At 43.8% G+C, this 18,262-nt stretch overlaps 1 protein-coding gene across 4 annotated transcripts in view; it reads right to left on the bottom strand.

Annotated features, from left to right (window-relative positions):
* Positions 1-1,230: 1,230 nt before the first annotated feature.
* Positions 1,231-18,262, bottom strand: part of ZCCHC17 (zinc finger CCHC-type containing 17) — a 32,061-nt gene continuing 15,029 nt past the window's right edge. For 3 of the 4 annotated variants that reach the window (XM_073317776.1, XM_073317774.1, XM_073317775.1), the window contains exon 8: positions 1,231-2,641. In XM_073317776.1, coding sequence (XP_073173877.1) covers positions 2,459-2,641 — 183 coding nt within the window. In that variant the 3' untranslated portion in view covers positions 1,231-2,458. Of the gene's footprint in view, positions 2,642-13,117; positions 13,203-18,262 lie in introns of all 4 variants that reach the window. The other variant, XM_073317777.1, reaches the window with a different exon arrangement.

Genomic DNA, 18,262 nt, shown 5'->3' with positions numbered 1-18,262 from the left:
TCAAGTGAAGCATATCACACCACGCCACCAGTGCTTGAAGACCTTATAAGTGGCAGAAATGTTTGGTCTTCCCTGACTTCGCTGAAGAACACATGTGGAATGAGAGCTCTCTCGATAGCCTGCTCTTTCAATCTAGGGCTGAATTCTTAAGCCTTGTCTACCTTGAGGAAATTCAATCTGGTGCTGCAAATGCACTAAAATTTATCTTGTAGTAGTGGCTAGGGGCCTGGTCAGTGATCAGGGCCCCCATTGTACTCTGCAGTGTACAAACAAAAGGTTTTGCAGGGTTTCCACTCATGTGGCTTACTTCAGTACGTTACTGGTTTAGCTGTATTGATGGAAGCCCTACTTTGCATCAGTTCAGTGCAGTCACATTAGAGTTGGCATATCCTTTTACACTGCAGTGAATTTCCTCAGTGCACCCAGGGCTTTCCCCGAGAGATTTTCTCCCTAGTGAGTTAAATAGGTGTATCAGAGTTTTAAATGAGAGTAAGAATCACTTATCTTCTCAATTAGGAACCACCCTTGTTGTCAGGGATGTCATTCTCTGGCCCACGTCATGCAGGAGGCTAGACTAGATGATCATAATATTTTCTGACTTGAATCCTTCTAGTTCTTCAGTTGTCAAGAGAGACTTTCAGACTTGCTCTCTTTCTGTACATCAGACTAGCAAGACAGTACAAAGCCACCTTTTTTCCTTGTCAGGTCAGTTGACCAGTCTGGGGCAGATTTATATGAGAAAGCTGCAGCATTTTAACTAAAGGTGGTATTTGAAACTGATGCAAACCCCCTATGGGGACAACCCTTAGTTCAGCTTAACGGTGGTCTACAGAGGTTTATCTTACATGGATTTGAAACAGGTTTCAACTACTCTGAAATACACCCGTAAACCATTGCAACTTGTGTGTTTAGACAAGGCCTTTGTTTTGCTGCCCCAGACAAACGACTGTAGCTACCCCAGGAACACTTTACTGGTATAGGAACAGTGTTACACTAGATCAGCAAAGAGCTCCTAGTGTGAACACAGCTCTACTGACAAAGCTGAGCTTTTGCTGGAATGGTAAGGCCACCCCCTACAGGGGACAAGCTATAGCGGTAAAAGTGAGGTTTTGCTGGTATAACTGTGGCACAGCTCTGTCAGACAAAAATCACCCCCAACTGACATAGGTATGCCAGCAGAGTCTGGAGTGTAGATACAACCAAAAAAAAATCAAAACAGCATCAGAAGAATGTAATTTAGCATTTCAGAGGTTTATTTTTCATAATTTACACAGCTAGCAATACTGACAAAGCTAATGTTCACCTTGAGTGTCTCCATAACATAATTTAGCTGATTTGTTGCCAACCCTCTGCCACTGCTAGCAGACAGAATGGACAAGATTGAGGGGTTGTCTACACACAAAAGTTTTTCTGCTTTTATTATCCCAGTGTAGTTAAAGCAATACAATCCCCCTACTGTGGATGTACTTTCCTATAAAGACGCCTTATACTGGTACAGCCATTCCTGCATGGCAGGGGATTAAGCTGTATCAGTATAAGGACCAGAGGCACCAACTTTGTGATTTCCCCAGGAGTGCTGGACCCCCACTCTGCCCTCACCGCACCCTGCCTCTTCCTGCCCCGTTCCACCCCCTCACCCCTAGCACCTCCTACACACCACTTAACAGCTGATCGCGGCGGCCGGGAGGCGCTGGGAGGGAGGGGAAGGAGCTGATCTGTGGGACTGCTGGTGGATGCTCAGCACCCACTATTATTTTTTCCCCCTGGCTGCCCCAGCCCCAGAGCACCCATGCAGTCAGCGCCTATGATAAGGGCATAATGGAGTTCACACTAGGAGCTACCCCAGTATAACTCTACGGCAAACAAAAATCACACCCCCAGCCACATAGTAACATGGATAAAAAACAGTGCATAGAGCAGGACTGAGATGCGGAGGGGTGATAACTGTAACAATTAGCAGGGAGGCAGTGCCCATGACTAGACAATCAGCTGACAGGGTGTGTGAGTGGCTCCCTCTAATGTTTTGCAGGGACCAAACCCGAGTGGCACAGCTGTCACCCTTTGACAGGCACTGGATACGCTGCTGCTGTCCTGCACACTCCTTGCCGTTTCAAAGGAACTCACTGCAGCCCTGGCAGCTCACTCAGAGGAACGTGAAGCTTTACAGGATGGGAGAGTCACTGATGAATGGGTATAATTAATCTATTTTGGCAGGCAGAACCATTGGCCTCTCAGCAGGAGAATGGCAGCCTGTGTAACTTTACAGTGGATAATTAATTTCATAGTCAACATCTTTAACATCAGTGACTGAATGCTGCTTTAAGAAGGAAGCTCTTCATTCCTGAAAGAAGCGTATAGTGATTTAACTCTACTCTCTCCGGATAGTTTACTCTAGAAGGCTAGAGCAGACAGGCAGGGAGATGACAACACCAGTGCCCCTTTCTAGCTCCTCTTCTTCTCATTCTTTGTGCTTTTTCTTGTGCTTCTTTTTCTTCTTCTTTTTCTGAGGCTTACTAGCTTTCTCCGAACGCTTGGCCCTCTTGCTGGCTGGCTGAGCCCCATCACTCTCCAAGTCGGAGCTGTCTGAATTGTCGGACTCTGATGACTTCTTGCTCTTGTGTTTCTTTTTCTTCTTCTTTTCCTGTTGGCGAGAAGGAGACAAAGCCACACCGGTTGCAAAGTGCTCACCTCTGCTCACTGGTTAAGGCAGCGAGCTGCTTTTCAGAACGAGAATGTCAAGTCATTTCTTAACATACCACCTCGTGCTGGGAAGAACAGGATGGGCTGCTGGTCGAGCTACGCAGCAGTTAAATAATTCTGACATGTCAAACCATATCAGCAAACTGAGGCTAGGGTTACCATAATGGGGGCTGTTTGATAAAGCATAAACCTCAATCCTTCAAACTGTTACTCATGTAAGTAATCCCTACTCACGTGCCTAGTCCCACTGAAGTCAGAGACTATTCAAATACAGATGACTCACTTGAGTAGTAGTTGGCAAGATCAGGCCCTTGTTTATTCATAAAGTGGGTTTCTAAACTAGCTGGTCTAAAACCAGTTTCTGTATCTCCCCTCCCCCGCACTCAAAAATGTGAAAGTAACTGAACCCTTAAGCTCGGCAGGGAACCCTTGGGGACTGTTCCCTACAGCAGCAGTTCTCAGAAAGGGTTCTGTGGCCTCCAGTGGGCTGTGAACAGGTTTCAGGAGGTCTGCCAAGCAGGGCCAACATTAGACTCACTGGAGCCACAGCATCTGAGCAACTGAGGTTTGCCGGCCCCTGTGGCGTGGGGCCACAGGCAACTGCTCTGCTTGCTACCCCCTAACATCGGCTCTGCCTTTTATATTCAGAAAACCAGTTGCTATGGCACAGGTGGGTCATGGAGTTTTTACAGCATTTGGGGGGGGATGGGAGCCCACAGGGGACGGGCGGAAAGAAAAGGATTGAGAACTCCTGGATTAGAGCACTGGTGAGTGAGGGTACATGGAGCCTAGAGGAATATGAAGCGTACAAAAATAGAAAGAGGGGCATCGATCAGAATTGCTGAAAGTAGTACAAAGGGGCATAGTTCGGAGCAAGCAACAATGGAGCTGATACAGACTGGTGCCCCATTAGTGTATGCCGAATGGAAGCATCATTTGAAAAGAAATAGTCTCTTGCCTTTATGGCTGTGATGATAACATCTTGAATGTGACTTACTGCTGTGCTGTTCTAGCCAACTTGTCTAGCTCTTAATATTTCCTCCTGATTCACCTGCCTCCAGCTCCTGCATCCAATTTTGACGCTCTTCTCAATTCTTGCCAATTAATCTGCTAGGAGTTTGCTTATAAAAGTCATCCACAGTATATGTTTCCTACCTTTCTACTGATGATGGCGGCCACTTAAGTATGCTACAGAGCCACAATGCCTTTCTATGAAAGGCAGGGACAAACACACAACCTCACCAAAGGTGCAATCCTAACTCTCACTCATAGCTACTCAAAGCAAAACCTCATTTCAGTGGACCCATCCAACACACACTTTATTAGGCATGAAGCAACTTAGGATAACCTACCCTCCCATTTCTAAAGCCAGACCTCTGAAGCCAAGAACTTGGCAGGATTCAAAAAAGGATTGGAAATTGACATGGAGAACAAGAATAGCCAGTGTTGCTATAATTAATATTCTTAAAGAGAGCTAGAAAAAGGATCTAAACTCTCATGTTTTGAGACATAAAACAATCACTGACTACTAAGCACAGGTTACCCCATAACTAGCAGAGCAGGATTTCTTCCCCTGAAGCCGTCAGACAGAGGATACTGAACTGAACAGACAGCTGGTATGATCCAGTAAGGCAATTCTTATGTTTAATTGGATGAAGAAACTTTAATGACAGGTTTATCTCATGGGGAATCCTGTTAGGGAGGGCAAGGGAGTACATTCATATTGATTTAATTTAGTAATAAAGTGAAGAAGTAAGGCTAATATTTACAATCAAGCATGCCTATGCCATAACATTAGCAAAATATACCTCTGTTGAAATAGGTAGTAAATAAAAGCAACTGAAGCCAAATAGTGCGTTTATAAGGACACTTAATCACAGAAGGGAATAAATCAGAAATGTTACTTTGTTTAATAACACATGGACTCAGCTCAGCCAGACATACTAAGGTCCTACTATTGTTAAAACAAGGAGAACAAAAATGGAAGGTTTATACATCTGTTCCAGTTTATACTGCTGGAGAACAACAGTTCTTGAAGTCACTTTGTATTGTATAATGAATGGACTGTTAGAACAAGTTTAAAAAGCATCAAAGAATAGGAGTCACCATCTGAATGGTCCACATCAGCACCTCCAAGAAAAGGAACCAGGTTGGACCACATGGGATAGGATAAAACAGCCTGTTTTCTTCAGCACATTGCTGCCCAAAAGCCAAAGATGCCTAGAAAGATGACTGAGGTCCTAGGCCGGCCACCTGGGAGGCCTCCTGGTGACTCCAAGTAAAGTACCTATCTTGGATAGGCACCTTTAACTGTCTCTTATTTTCCAGCAATTCAGGTTGCCTGCTAGTTCATCGGAAAGAGACTATAGTCCTGTCTGTCCTTCACTCCACCTATGTTTGCAGTGTTAACTCCTGCTATGAATAATAACTGAGCTAAAGGCTGGTGGCTGAGTAAAGATCTGGTGAGAAGTAATACAAACTTTCTCTTGGGTGACTAACCAAATCACTCACTGACCACCACTTGAAACAAAGTACCTAATGAGTGAGGAAGCATACATGCTTGTGCATGTGCTCTATAGACTGACAGAGTTAGTGTGTATGTCTTTATTTTGGAACAGGTTCCAATTAAGATTGTGGTAAAGTAGATTTAAAACTGAAGACGTTACTGTTAACTACATGTACTGTGAACTGTAGAACTGTACATGTGTTTACCCTAGTTAATGGTTTCATACTGCTTTTCAAGTTCTAGGTGTATGTAGATATAAAGTGAGACCAAGCCTTCAAAATTTTTGTACTGCTCTCAGTCTATCATAATGTAGGAGTTTATTTTAGGTAGTTAGGAGTGTTTATCTGATCCTGAGACAATCATTCACTGGGAAGTGGGCAACAAGGGCTGACTACTACATATTAGGAAGGAGACCTTGATGAACTGGAATGTAAATAATTGACCAAATTGTCTTGTGATCTAGCCTTGGTTTGTGCTTCTTCTGTTGTGTTAGCATCGTCAAAATCCGTAACTAATTGGCAAGTGAGGATGAGGGACTGAGTCAAAAATCTAAACAAAGTCACTTTCCAAGCCAGTAATTGAGTATAAGTGTTATTCTCTATTCTGTGTACTTTGATTCTGAAAACCTAAACAGCTGTATCAACCAATGTTCTAATTTATGTAACCAAATCATAGTCCAATACCATTTTTGCCTTCTATCGTATATGATTAGTTGCTAGTGTTAATTAAGGATATTTAATAAATTCTATAAATCTACTTTCAAATCATTTTTGTTTAGTTAAGCAATTGAAATTAAAAGAACTCTACACTACCCGCCAGATCGGCAGGCAGCGATCGATCCAGCGGGGGGTTGATCGCGTCTAGTTTAGAAGCGATAAATCAATCCCTGAGCGCTCTCTCGTCGACTCCTGTACTCCAGCGCTGCGAGAGGCGCAGGCAGAGTCGATGGGGGAGCGGCAGCAGTCGATTCACCGCGGCGAAGACACCACGGTAAGTCGACCTAAGTACGTCAACTTCAGCTACATTATTCATGTAGCTGAAGTTGTGTAACTTAAATCAATCACCCCCCCAGACCAGGGCTAAGAAATGTGGTAGGGGTAATGAGTTAAATAGTTGCTTAACAAAGGTTTTCTTTATACTCTGTCCTTCTTACAATAGCTCTGAAAGGTATTGCTACCAGTGGGTGAGATTAAACAGGGAAATGGTAAGTTCAGAAGGGGCCATCTGTCTTGACCCCCTTTTGGGGCAGCGTGAGCAAATGCCCGGATGTCTTGGAGTGTTGAGCTTTCCCCAGTTCAATCAACCTGCTTTTGCGTACCCAACACGTCTACAGAATTAGAGCATTTTTAAACAAAATTTCCAAACGAGTGCGACATTGCACCTGTGTATTCTAGGAGGTGGTTAGTGAAAAACCCAGATGACCAGTTTTTCCTTAAGAATGTGATGCTGCCTGTCCCGTCCATCTGCTCTTGTGAGGCTAGAGCACAATGTGGGACCACATCCCACATTCTAGGCCAACCAGCACCACTAACTGGCTTTAATAATACTTCGCAATCCTGATGTGCTTTACCAACATCAATTTGTAGAGCCCTGCACTGATACAAATTTATACTCTCAGATGTGGATATCTGTAGATATAAATTGGTACCCGCGGAACTGCAGGGCTCTCCTAGGAACTGCAGAAGTGAAAGGAGCAGGGCGTGGGGCCGCCTCTCCCAGGAGCCAGTGCCCCGTGCCGGCAGCTCCTCTGGCGTGGTTGTACCGACCCCAGTCCCGCCCACTGGGGCGGGCACCAGGTTCACTGTCAACTTGTGTTCTAGTGGCGCGCACGCCCCCAGACAATAGACGCAGACAGTTGCATGGAAGGGACCAGGGCAGGGCCGGGGAAAGTACAGCTACGCTGCAGGAGAGGGAGCCCCTGGGAGAGGCGGCCCCACATTCTTCCTTTTTCACTGCTGCAGTTCCTGGGAGAGCCCTGGGGTTCCATGGATACAGATTTGCATTCATGGGTATAAATCTGTATCTGCACAGGGCTCTATCAATTTGGCTCCCAGCTTTGTGCTCACTATAGACAATGCTGGCCTTTAATAATAATTCCTAGCTCTTCTACATGGTTTTCCATCAGCAGATCTCAATGCACTTTACAAAATGAGGTTAGCATCATTTTATTCCCATTGTTTACAGATGGGGAAACTGAGGTAGAGAGGAAGTGACTTGCTGTAGGTCATCCAGCATGCCAGTGGCAGGGCTGGGAATAGAACCCAAGCCAGAGTTCAGTACTCTTACCCACAAAACTCTCAGGAATGGATCATCATGCACTAAGGGCTGTTTTGCATTTTTCATACAGTTCAAGGTTGAAAAGGGGGTGGGGAGGGGAACGGAGGTTTCCTGGGCAGAAGGGGTGCCATGCATACAAACCAGGCTGGTGAAATTAAACCATTGCCTGGAAAAAATATTTGTGCCAACTGAAAAGGGTTAAGAACAACTTCAAAGATCAACTACACAAACTCCATCACTCCCAGATCACAGGAAATGAAGCCAATATAAGGTTTACACTGTGCCATAGTCAGATATTTGAGTGTCATTTACTTGCTGTGGGACTGTTGCACTGGTAATCACGAGCTCACTCTTCACTGTGCCTATTTCTGAGAGGGTCTTCTGACCTTCCTTCCCCCGGGCACTAACAAGATATACTCTAACAATGAGTGTACTGTATCGGGATTTTTCCCAACTGTAACTTGTCCCTGCCTTAACTCCCTTCTCCCCCCAGCCCCCTTTGTTCGTTGTCACCCCTTGCTATGTGTATCTCATTTACACTGAAGTCATCCAGCCACTGTAATGCTCTATTAACTGACAGTGTAAGCAGTGCACAGAGAACACAACATTTCTGAGCATGCATCCTCTATTAACAAGCATTCAATCAATAACGGGGTTAAAACAAGTTAACTGTCCAGTGGTTAAAGCATGAGAGGGCTGGTATGAAAGGAAATATGGGGGGTTGTGGGGATGAAGCTAGCCCTTGTTGCTCAGGAAAACAGTCACAAAGCAGTGGGGTGGAGGAGGGCAGAGTCCACTTCCCTCCTCCAGGTGAAGGAAAGACCACTGCACAGCGTCCGTAATGCGAATCACCTGGGCACAGGCCTGCTGGCTGGAGAAGTCCTGGGCTATTCATGCTTGCTTGTCATGAGAAGAGATGAACAAGGGATCTCAGTACATCTGACAAAAAGACTTATTTTACTTTTTTAGTTCAACAGGTTGACAGACTGTTAACAAGGCTCAGGGTCTGGCTGTGAACATGCTTCAAGGAGCGGAAGGACAGAGGAAGATGAGGCAGCAAAGTAATGGGAGCCCTAACCATAACCTTTTCATTGTTTCTGTCATATAAAGAATGATTTACATTCCTCCCTAGAGGGGAGTGTAACGGGAGAAGCCAAGTGTCACCGAAGCTGACAGCACTCCTTATTATCTTAGGGAAGATGTTCTCCAGTAACCTCGAGCCCATCCCAGGGCTCATGGGGAGTTTTGCTGGAACAGCCTTGCTGTAAATCACTCCTGCCCTGTCACAGCTGTTAGTGCTGTGCAGTCACTTGGTGAGGAAATAGAAATAAATAGTCAAGCCAACTGGTATAGAACCATAGAATATCAGGGTTGGAAGGAACCTCAGGAGGTCATCTAGTCCAACCTCCTGCTCAAAGCAGGACCAATCCCCAATTAAATAATCCCAGCCAGGGCTTTGTCAAGCCTGACCTTAAAAACTCCTAAGGAAGGAGATTCTACCACCTCCCTAGGTAACGCATTCCAGTGTTTCACCACCCTCCCAGGGGAAAAAGTTTTTCCTAATATCCAACCTAAACCTCCCCCACTGCAACTTGAGACCATTAATCCTTGTCCTGTCATCTTCTACCGCTGAGAATAATCTAGAACCATCCTCTTTGGAACCACCTCTCAGGTAGTTGAAAGCAGCTATCAAATCCCCCCCTCATTCTTCTCTTCTGTAGACTAAACAATCCCAGTTCCCTCAGCCTCTCCTCATAAGTCATGTTTTCCAGTCCTCTAATCATTTTTGTTGCCCTCCGCTGGACTCTTTCCAATTTTTCCACATCCTTCTTGTAGCGTGGGGCCCAAAACTGGACACAGTACTCCAGATGAGGCCTCACCAATGTCGAATTTCTAAGGAGTGAAACTTTCCTAGCTGGAGAGGAAGGCTACCTCACATTGCCAGGGATATTTCTTCCCTTAGAAGAGAAGATCCTAGAGCCTCTTCCCAGATTATTAACACCACACAAATGTGATTCGATGTAAATCCAGCGAAGTTGAATATGGGAGAATGACATGGTTTGTAAATGGTTTAAAGTAAGTGCTTTGAAATACTATACAACTATTCACATAGGACAGTGATGGGACCACAAATACCTAGCTAGAGGGCAGTGTGCGCCAAAACAAGTGACTTTTGCCTTTTTTTCCTGTAAAGTTGTGATTTTAGTATTGTTTGGCATGACAACCAACCAGCCTGTATTTTTAGTAATCCACACTACGGGGCCTGTTTATTTATATAGTTTATTTGACCTACAACAGGATTTAAATATTTTGGGCATGCTGGAAAGACGCAATGGTGACAAAATACAGGTTACAATGCTGGAGGCTGTAGTGGGCTTCATTCTGACTGGAAATTAAAGGAATTTTTTTCATCCTACAGAACATATAGGAGAGACTGTAGCAAAGAGTATCACTGTCTCCTATAATTACAACTACTTTCAATGGTGCGCGCTCTCTCTTTCTCAAGTTATGGAGAGACAATAGTCTCTTCCAAATTACGATGTGGTTCCTTTGTGGAGAAGCAGCTCTGTAAAAATAGCATCTTTGAATTGTATTTAGGTTCTTATACTGCACCCAACACCCTATTCAAGTGTCTCTGCCTTCTTTACTCATAACTCTGAAGATTATGTTCCTATTAACCTTATACCATCCCACACAGCTGGATGTTGTTCTGGCTCATATAAGTGGCAACAGAAATAACTTAGCTGCAACTATAGGATCAAATTCAGCTCTCAGCTAAATCAGTGAAACCCCTCTGGAGGCAATGGGGCTGCTCAGATGTAAATTAGGGCAGAATTTGGTCTACAGAATCTTTATTGATGGTGATGATGCATTAGCGGACTCCTGATTCTCAGTTGAGTTTGCAGGACTGGAAGATAGAAAAAACTTTTTATTTTTCTTGTAAACACACTCCAGATTTAAAGGTGCTCAGAGAGACAACACATGTTCTAAAGGTTGTCTGTGCAGTGTGTGAAGTAGCACTTCCTTAGGTTTGTTTTAAACCTGACGCCTATTAATTTCATTGGGTGACCACTACTTCATGTGTTACATGAAGGGGTAAATAACACTTCATTTTCTCCACACCATTCATAGTTTTATAGATTTCTCATACCCCTCTCCTCCCCTTAATCATCTCTTTTCTAAGATGATCATTCCCAGTTTTTATAATCTCTCCTCATGCGAAAGCTGTTCCATTCCCCTAATCGTTTTACTTGCCCTTCTCTGCATCTTTTCCAATTCTAATAGAATTTTTCTGAGACAAGCTATACATGAAGGAACAGTCTGGAAAAATACTTCTGAAATATTGTTCTAGTTCTTTTTGAAAGTCACCTCTCAAAACCAGCTCTGTTTGGGATTATGTAAATCCAAGGAGATTGTGCTGTCACTTTATATGCATTAGTCAGACCACTTGACACACAGTGTCCAGTTTAGGACCTTATGTGAAGAAAGATGTAGCTTAGCTACAGAAAGCACAGCATTTGAGCAGAAAATTAGATGCTTAAGTGGAATTAAATAAACTGAAGGAGATTTTAGTCTTATACCTGGGAATAGCTGACCTCTTATGGATGGGGGATGTGTGGGGGGAAAAAATCAGAAGGGAAATTTTTGCTCAGTATATTTTCCTCCTACACATGCCCAGCCGAGACTAGGTATGCACTATGCCCATGGGAGTTTTTTGTTCTCCTGTGACCCAAAAAGTTAAAGAGTTTGTTTCAGTAACAAAACTTGAGGCAGCTTTCACAGAACTTTTACATAATCTAAGGTATTTATCTGGCCCCCATTACCATAATACCGGAGAACCTCACAATCTTTAGTGTAGTAACATATGAGGGGAAACTGATGGACAGGGAGGCTAAGTGACTTGCTCAAAGTCACACAAGAAGTCTGTTGCAGAGCAGAGACTTGAACCCAGGTCTTAGGCTAGGGCCCTAGCCATTGGACTACTGAGAAGTTATATCAACAATGTGACAAAGTTAGTTGGGTTCTATGTGAATACAGAGTCTGGTACAGACTACCGTTTCCTGAACAAAAGCTGGCATTTGTGCTGATCAGCGTGAATCATCACTTAGAAGTTAGCTGGCCCTCCATGCAGTCTTCTCATTAATATTTCATTAGCTTTAGTCCTGCAAAGTCCATGGGCAGTCAGGGTGCCTAGGGGTGCTGTGCGTGTGAGAGAATCCCATCTAATACTAGTTGATAACAGTCTGCCTTTTGGGTAGACATGACTAACATCGCTGTGTACTTTCTTTACTTTCAACAATTCCCTCAGATAGAGTGGGTAAGTAGACCCACAGACTACTGTTGCCTCCAGGCTGTAAGTCTCATTCCCAACTAAAGAATTCCCTAGCTAAAGAATTAATATAATTTAAATTTATCAGACTGACCACCTTCTGTGATCCAAGAGAGCAATGTAAAAGTACAGATTCCCGGTTTTTCTCCGCAAATAAGTATGCCTGAATCCAAGATGGCATTTGAATGTCAGCAATCTAAACAGGATGACCTCTTGGTGACCTCTGATGTAAAGATCTATGTCCTACACTTAGAGCACAACTCCTACACAAAAGTCCTAAAGAACTGAATAGTAAATCACCACCACATCTTCGGAACCATCCTACAGAATTTAATTATAAACACTACTGTAGAATTCCATAGGCTAGTCCAAAACCCTGCAGGAATGAACTCATTCTCTATTACATTTCAGAGGTTTATAGAACAGGTTTGATAGAGCCCCACTTGTATTGCCACGATTAAGTTCTCCAGGGCTTTTTTGACAAGAAAAAGTAAATCTACCCAATTCCAATATTCCACCTCAATTGTACCATGGAAGAGATTCAGGTACCATTGCATGCAGTAGGAACACTTTGATAGCGTCAAGTCATTCAAGGTACAAATCAATTCACAATGGAGAGAGGCAAACAGCTGGGTTCCCCAAAGATCTGTACCGGGACTTGTGTTGTTCAACATATTCATTAATTATATGGAAAATGGAGTGAACTGTGAAGTGGTAAAATTCAGATACAAAATTGTTCAAGATAGTTAAGTCCAAAGCTGACTGTGAAGATTTACAGAGGGATCTCACAAAACTGGGTGATTCTGCCATTTTGTTGCACATGAAATTCTACATTGATAAGTGTAAAGTAACGCACACTGGAAAAAATAATAATCCCAGCTGCATACAGTAACTCCTCACTTAAAGTCATCGCAGTTAATGTTGTTTTGTTGCTGATCAATTAGGGAACATGCTCATTTAAAGTTGTGCAATGCTCCCTTATACCGTTGTTTGGCAGCCGCCTGCTTTGTCCACTGCTTTCAGGAAGAGCAGCCCCTTGCAGCTAGCTGGTGGGGGCTTGGAACCAGGGTGGACCAGCAGCCCCCCTAGCAGCTCCCCATTCCCCTAAGTTCCCTGTGCAGCAGCCACCCAGCAGACTATCATTGCGGGCAGTTTAGCTGTCCCTCCTCCCACTGCCATGCACTGCTCGTGCCCTCTGTCTTGGAGCTTGCTCCCCGAGCCTCCTGCTTGCTGTGGGGGAGGGAAGGGGGGGGAAGAGAGGTGCTAATGTCAGGGTGTCCCCCTCCCCCCTGCACCCCGCTTACCCAGTCTTCCATAGAGCAGGGGATACACACGACAGGGCTCAGGATGGAGGGAGCTTCCTGGCAGCTGCAGTCTCAGCTTGCTGATCTACTTAACAAGGCAATAAAAAGAACAGGAGTACTTATGGCACCTTAGAGATGAACAAATTTATTTGAGCATAAGCTTTTGTGGGCTACAGCCCACTTCATCGGATACATAGAATGAAACATATAGTACGAACACACACGCCATGAAAAGGTGGAGTAAGAGGCTAATTAATTAAGATGAGCTATTATCAGCAGGAGAAAAAAAAAACTTTTGTAGTGATAATCAAGATGGCCCATTTAGACAATTGACAAGAAGGTGTGAGGATACCTAACATGGGGAAATAGATTCAATATGTGTAATGACCCAGCCACTCCCAGTCTTTATTCAAACCCAAGTTAATGATATCTAGTTTGCATATTAATTCAAGCTCAGCAGTTTCTCCTTGGAGTCTGTTTTTGAAGCTTTTCTGTTGCAAAATTGCCACCTTTAAATCTGTTACTGAGAGGTTGAAGTGTTCTCCTACCAGTTTTTGAATGTTATGATTCCTGTTGTCAGATGTGTCCATTTATTCTTTTGCATAGAGACTGTCCGGTTTGGCCAATGTACGTGGCAGAGGGGCATTGCTGGCACATGATGGCATATATCACATTGGTAGATGTGAAGGTGAACGAGTCCCTGATGGCATGGCTAATGTGATTAGGTCTTATGATGGTGTCACTTGAATAAATATATGGACAGAGTTGGCATCAGGCTTTGTTGCAAGGATAGGTTCCTCGGTTAGCGTTCTTGTTGTGTGGTTGCTGGGGAGTATTTGCTTCAGGTTGGGGGGCTGTCTGTAAGCAAGGACTGGTCTGTCTCCCAAGATCTATGAGAGTGAGGGATCATTTTTCAGGATAGGTTTGATGATGTGCTGGAGAGGTTTTAGTTGGGGGCTGAAGGTGATGGCTAGTGGCATTCTGTTATTTTCTTTGTTGGGCCTGTCCTGTAGTAGGTGACTTCTGTGTACTCTTCTGGCTCTGTCAATCTGTTTCTTCATTTCAGCAGGTAGATAATAAAGGTAGATCCCAAGAGGGGAGAGTTTGGACTCTAATGCGGGTTCTGTGTAATCTGCTGAGAACAGGGTAGGGACTAGCATTTGGTCCTAGAGTTGGGATACCCTAATACCCACTGCACAAAGAGGGAAAATGGAAGAAATTCTGATATGGAGGGTATTGTAGTTGTAAGAATGCTTGATAGAGATCTTGTAGGTGTTTGTCTCTGTCTGAGGGGTTGGAGCAAATGCAGTTGTATCTTAGAGCTTGGCTGTAGACAATGGATCGTGTGGGGTGTCCTGGATGGAAGCTGGAGGAAGGAAGGTAAGTATAGCAGTCAGTAGGTTTCCGGTATAGGGTGGTATGTGTGTGACCATCGCTTATTAGCGCAGTAGTGTCCAGAAAATGGACCGCTTGTGCGGATTGGCCTAGGCTGAGGTTGATGGTGGGATGGAAATTGTTGAAATTATGGTGGAATTCCTCAAGGGCTTCTTTTCCATGGGTCCAGATGATGAAGATGTCATCAATGTAGCGCAAGTAGAGTAGGGGCATTAGGGGACAAGAGCTGAGGAAGTGTTGTTCTAAGTCAGCCATAAAAATGTTGGCATACTGTGGGGCCATGCAGGTACCCATAGCAGTGCTGCTGATTTGAAGGTATACATTGTCCCCAAATGTGAAATAGTTATGGGTGAGGACAAAGTCACAAAGTTCAGCCACCAGGTTTGCCGTAACATTATCGGAGATACTGTTCCTGACGGCTTGTAGTCCATCTTTGTGTGGAATGTTGGTGTAGAGGGCTTCTACATCTATAGTGGCCAGGATGGTGTTTTCTGGAAGATCATGGATGGATTGTAGTTTCCTCAGGAAGACAAAAGATATCTGGAAGATAGCTGGGAGTGTTGGTAGCACAGGGCCTGAGGAGAGGGTCCACATAGCCAGACAATCCTGCTGTTAGGGTACCAATGCCTGAGATGATGGGGCGTCCAGGATTTCCAGGTTTATGGATCTTAGGTAGCAGATAGAATACGCCTCGTTGGGGTTCTAGGCATGTGCAAACTAGATATCATTAACTTGGGTTTGAATAGAGACTGGGAGTGGCTGGGTCATTACACATATTGAATCTATTTCCCCATGTTAAGTATCCTCACACCTTCTTGTCAACTGTCTAAATGGGCCATCTTGATTATCACTAAAAAAGTTTTTCTCCTGCTAATAGCTGCTCATCTTAATTAGCCTCTTATTCAACCTTTTCATGTTCTCTGTATGTATATATACACATCCATCCATCCACCCACCCACCCACACACCCCTTCTTACTATATGTTCCATTCTATGCATCTGATGAAGGGGCTGTAGCCCATGAAAGCTTATGCTCAAATAAATTTGTTAGTCTCTATGGTGCCACAAGTCCTCCTTTTCTTTTTGCTGATACAGACTAACATGGCTGCTACTCTGAAACTTAACAAGGAAGTGTACTTGAGAGTGGGGTGAGCATACTTAAAGGGGAAATGCACATCTCTCTCTCTCTGAGACACACACACACACACGGTGTGGGTCTCTGTCTGCCATGCTGTCTCCCCTCCCTTCATTCATGCTGCCTTGTAGAGTGTGAGGCTATATTAACAACAACAAGTTAACCCTTGAGGGCTCAGCCAATTGCTAGATCATTATTTAGCAGTAAGGCATTCCCTGGAAAATATCCCACCCTCTGACTTCACCACCTCAACCAAGCTTCACAATCATCGCTGTGTACAGTATTAAATTGTTTAAAACATAACCTGTGTGTATATAATATAGTCTTTTGTCTGGTGAAAATTTTTCCCTGGAACCTACCCCTCCTGATTTACATTAATTCTTATGGGGAATTTGGATTCGCTTATTCGCATTTTTCAGGAACGTAACTACAACGTTAAGTGAGGAGTTACTGTGTATGTGTGTGTATATATATAAAAATAAAATGATGGGTTCTAAATTAGCTGTTACCACTCAACACAGATCTTTGAGTCACCATGGATACTTCTCCAAAAACTTCAGCTCAATACACAGTAATAGTCAAAAAGGCTAACAGAATGTTAGGAACTATTAGGAAAGGGACAGAAAAGACGACAGATATCATAATGCCATTATATAAATTAATGGTGCACCCACACCTTGAATATTGTTTCCAGTTCTGGTCACCCCATCTCAAAAAGAATATAATGGAACTCTAAAAGGTTCAAAGAAGGGTAACAAAAATGATCAAGAGCATGGAATGACTTCCATACAAGGAGAGACTAAAAAGATTAGGGCTGTTCAGTTTAGAAAAAAAGACGATTAAGGGGGGTTATGATAGAGGTCTATAAAATCCTGGTGAGGAAAAAGTAAATAGAGAAAATTGTTATTTACCCTTTCCTACAATACAAGAAACTAGCGGTCAATCGATGAAATTAAACAGGCAACAGGTTAAATGCAAACAAGAGGAAGTACTTCTTCACCCAACACACTATTAACGTGTGGAACTCATTGCCAGGAGATGATGTGACGGCCAAAAGTATAATTGGGTTCAAAAAAAGAACTAGATAAGTTCATGGAGGATAGGCCCCTCGGTGGCTATTAGCCACAATGGTCAGGAATGAAATCCCAAAATCTGGGTGTCCCTAAACCTCTGACTGCCAGAAGCTGGTAGGGGAAGACACAGTGAATCACCCTAACTGCCCTGTTCTGTATATTCCTCCTGAAGCACTGGTACGGGTCACAGTCACGCACAGAATACCAGGCAAGATGGACCCCTGGGCTGACCCAGTATGGCAGTTATCTTATCTCATTACAAGCATCGAAAAGGGTCCTCAAATCTCTGTGAAAGTAGTTTGTGACAAAGTTTTAAGAACTTAAAAATTTAAGAAAGTATATAGGAGTGCAACAGATATGGCAATTTCCTACAATATATTTGGGAGATCTTACTGAATTAAGTTTAGGTAGCTTTGGAGTCAATTATACCATAAACACCAAATTCAAGTCTTATTGTGGGATTGTATGCAACTTCTCTAGCAGGGAGATGTGACCAGAGTAAACCCAAGGAAGTGGTATGAGCTTCAAAGCACTACAGTATTTTAAACAAGTGCCAGACAAGGAGACAGTTTTGGACCAAACAAAGTTGAGTGTGAATGCAAATTCCCACCTCTAGACCCAAACTTTTGAAGCTATGCCCTGTAGAGAAACCCACTGTCTGCTGATTACCTATTCCTGGAATCTGAAGATCAAAGTCCTGAGCTGCATAAAGGAGGGGCTCATGGATTCTTGGGTGTGATTGTTCTGAACTGAAGTTCTTATGAACTTGTGACCACAGAAAACCCCCTTTATGGGGTGAGAAGGGCTGATTGCCTGCCAGAACCCTTTTGGGATTGGGGTGTTTTCTGGTAAGCTTATTAGCATGCAAGTAGGTCCTTTTATTTTTTAAGGAGTTTTTTTAATGGTTTTGCAAAAACAACAAACCTCATTAAACCTTATTGGTTTTATTTAATGCTCAGGCAATCTGACTTGCTGAGGAGCTTGCAGTATAGGTAGGGAACTGTGCAGCCTGGAAAAACCCCAGTCAGGAAAAAATCCACATGTCTCTGCCCAGGAGAGATGGCTAAAGAGCCTGCAGTCTAGAGTGGGTGCCCATGATGGACCACAAGGGGGTGCCCTGAACTGTGACAAGGCGGGGTAGAACTATCAAGCCATTCCAGACATGAAGGACCCATGGCTGGCTTCCACTCCCATGCTACTGTGTATAAACAGATGAGGTGAAGAGCTCCATTTGACACTGAAAGCCTAGAGATAAACTAGAATTAGAGTTACTTCACTAGATGGTAGCTCAGTTCTATCATTCGTTTTTCTGGAGAAGAGAATGAAAGAACGGACAAGTGGACTACATGGAAACCGATGAGACTGCAAGACTACAGTATACTATCATAGAATCATAGAATATCAGAGTTGGAAGGGACCTCAGGAGGTCGTCTAGTCCAATCCCCTGCTCAAAGCAGGGCCAATCCCCAATTTTTGCCCCAGATCCCTAAACGGCCCCCTCAAGGATTTAACTACAACCCTGGGTTTAGCAGGCCAATGCTC

Source organism: Lepidochelys kempii, chromosome 19 (assembly GCF_965140265.1).
Source record: "Lepidochelys kempii isolate rLepKem1 chromosome 19, rLepKem1.hap2, whole genome shotgun sequence".
Classification (NCBI taxonomy): domain Eukaryota; kingdom Metazoa; phylum Chordata; order Testudines; family Cheloniidae; genus Lepidochelys; species Lepidochelys kempii.
This window is presented reverse-complemented; position numbering and strand designations above follow the sequence as displayed.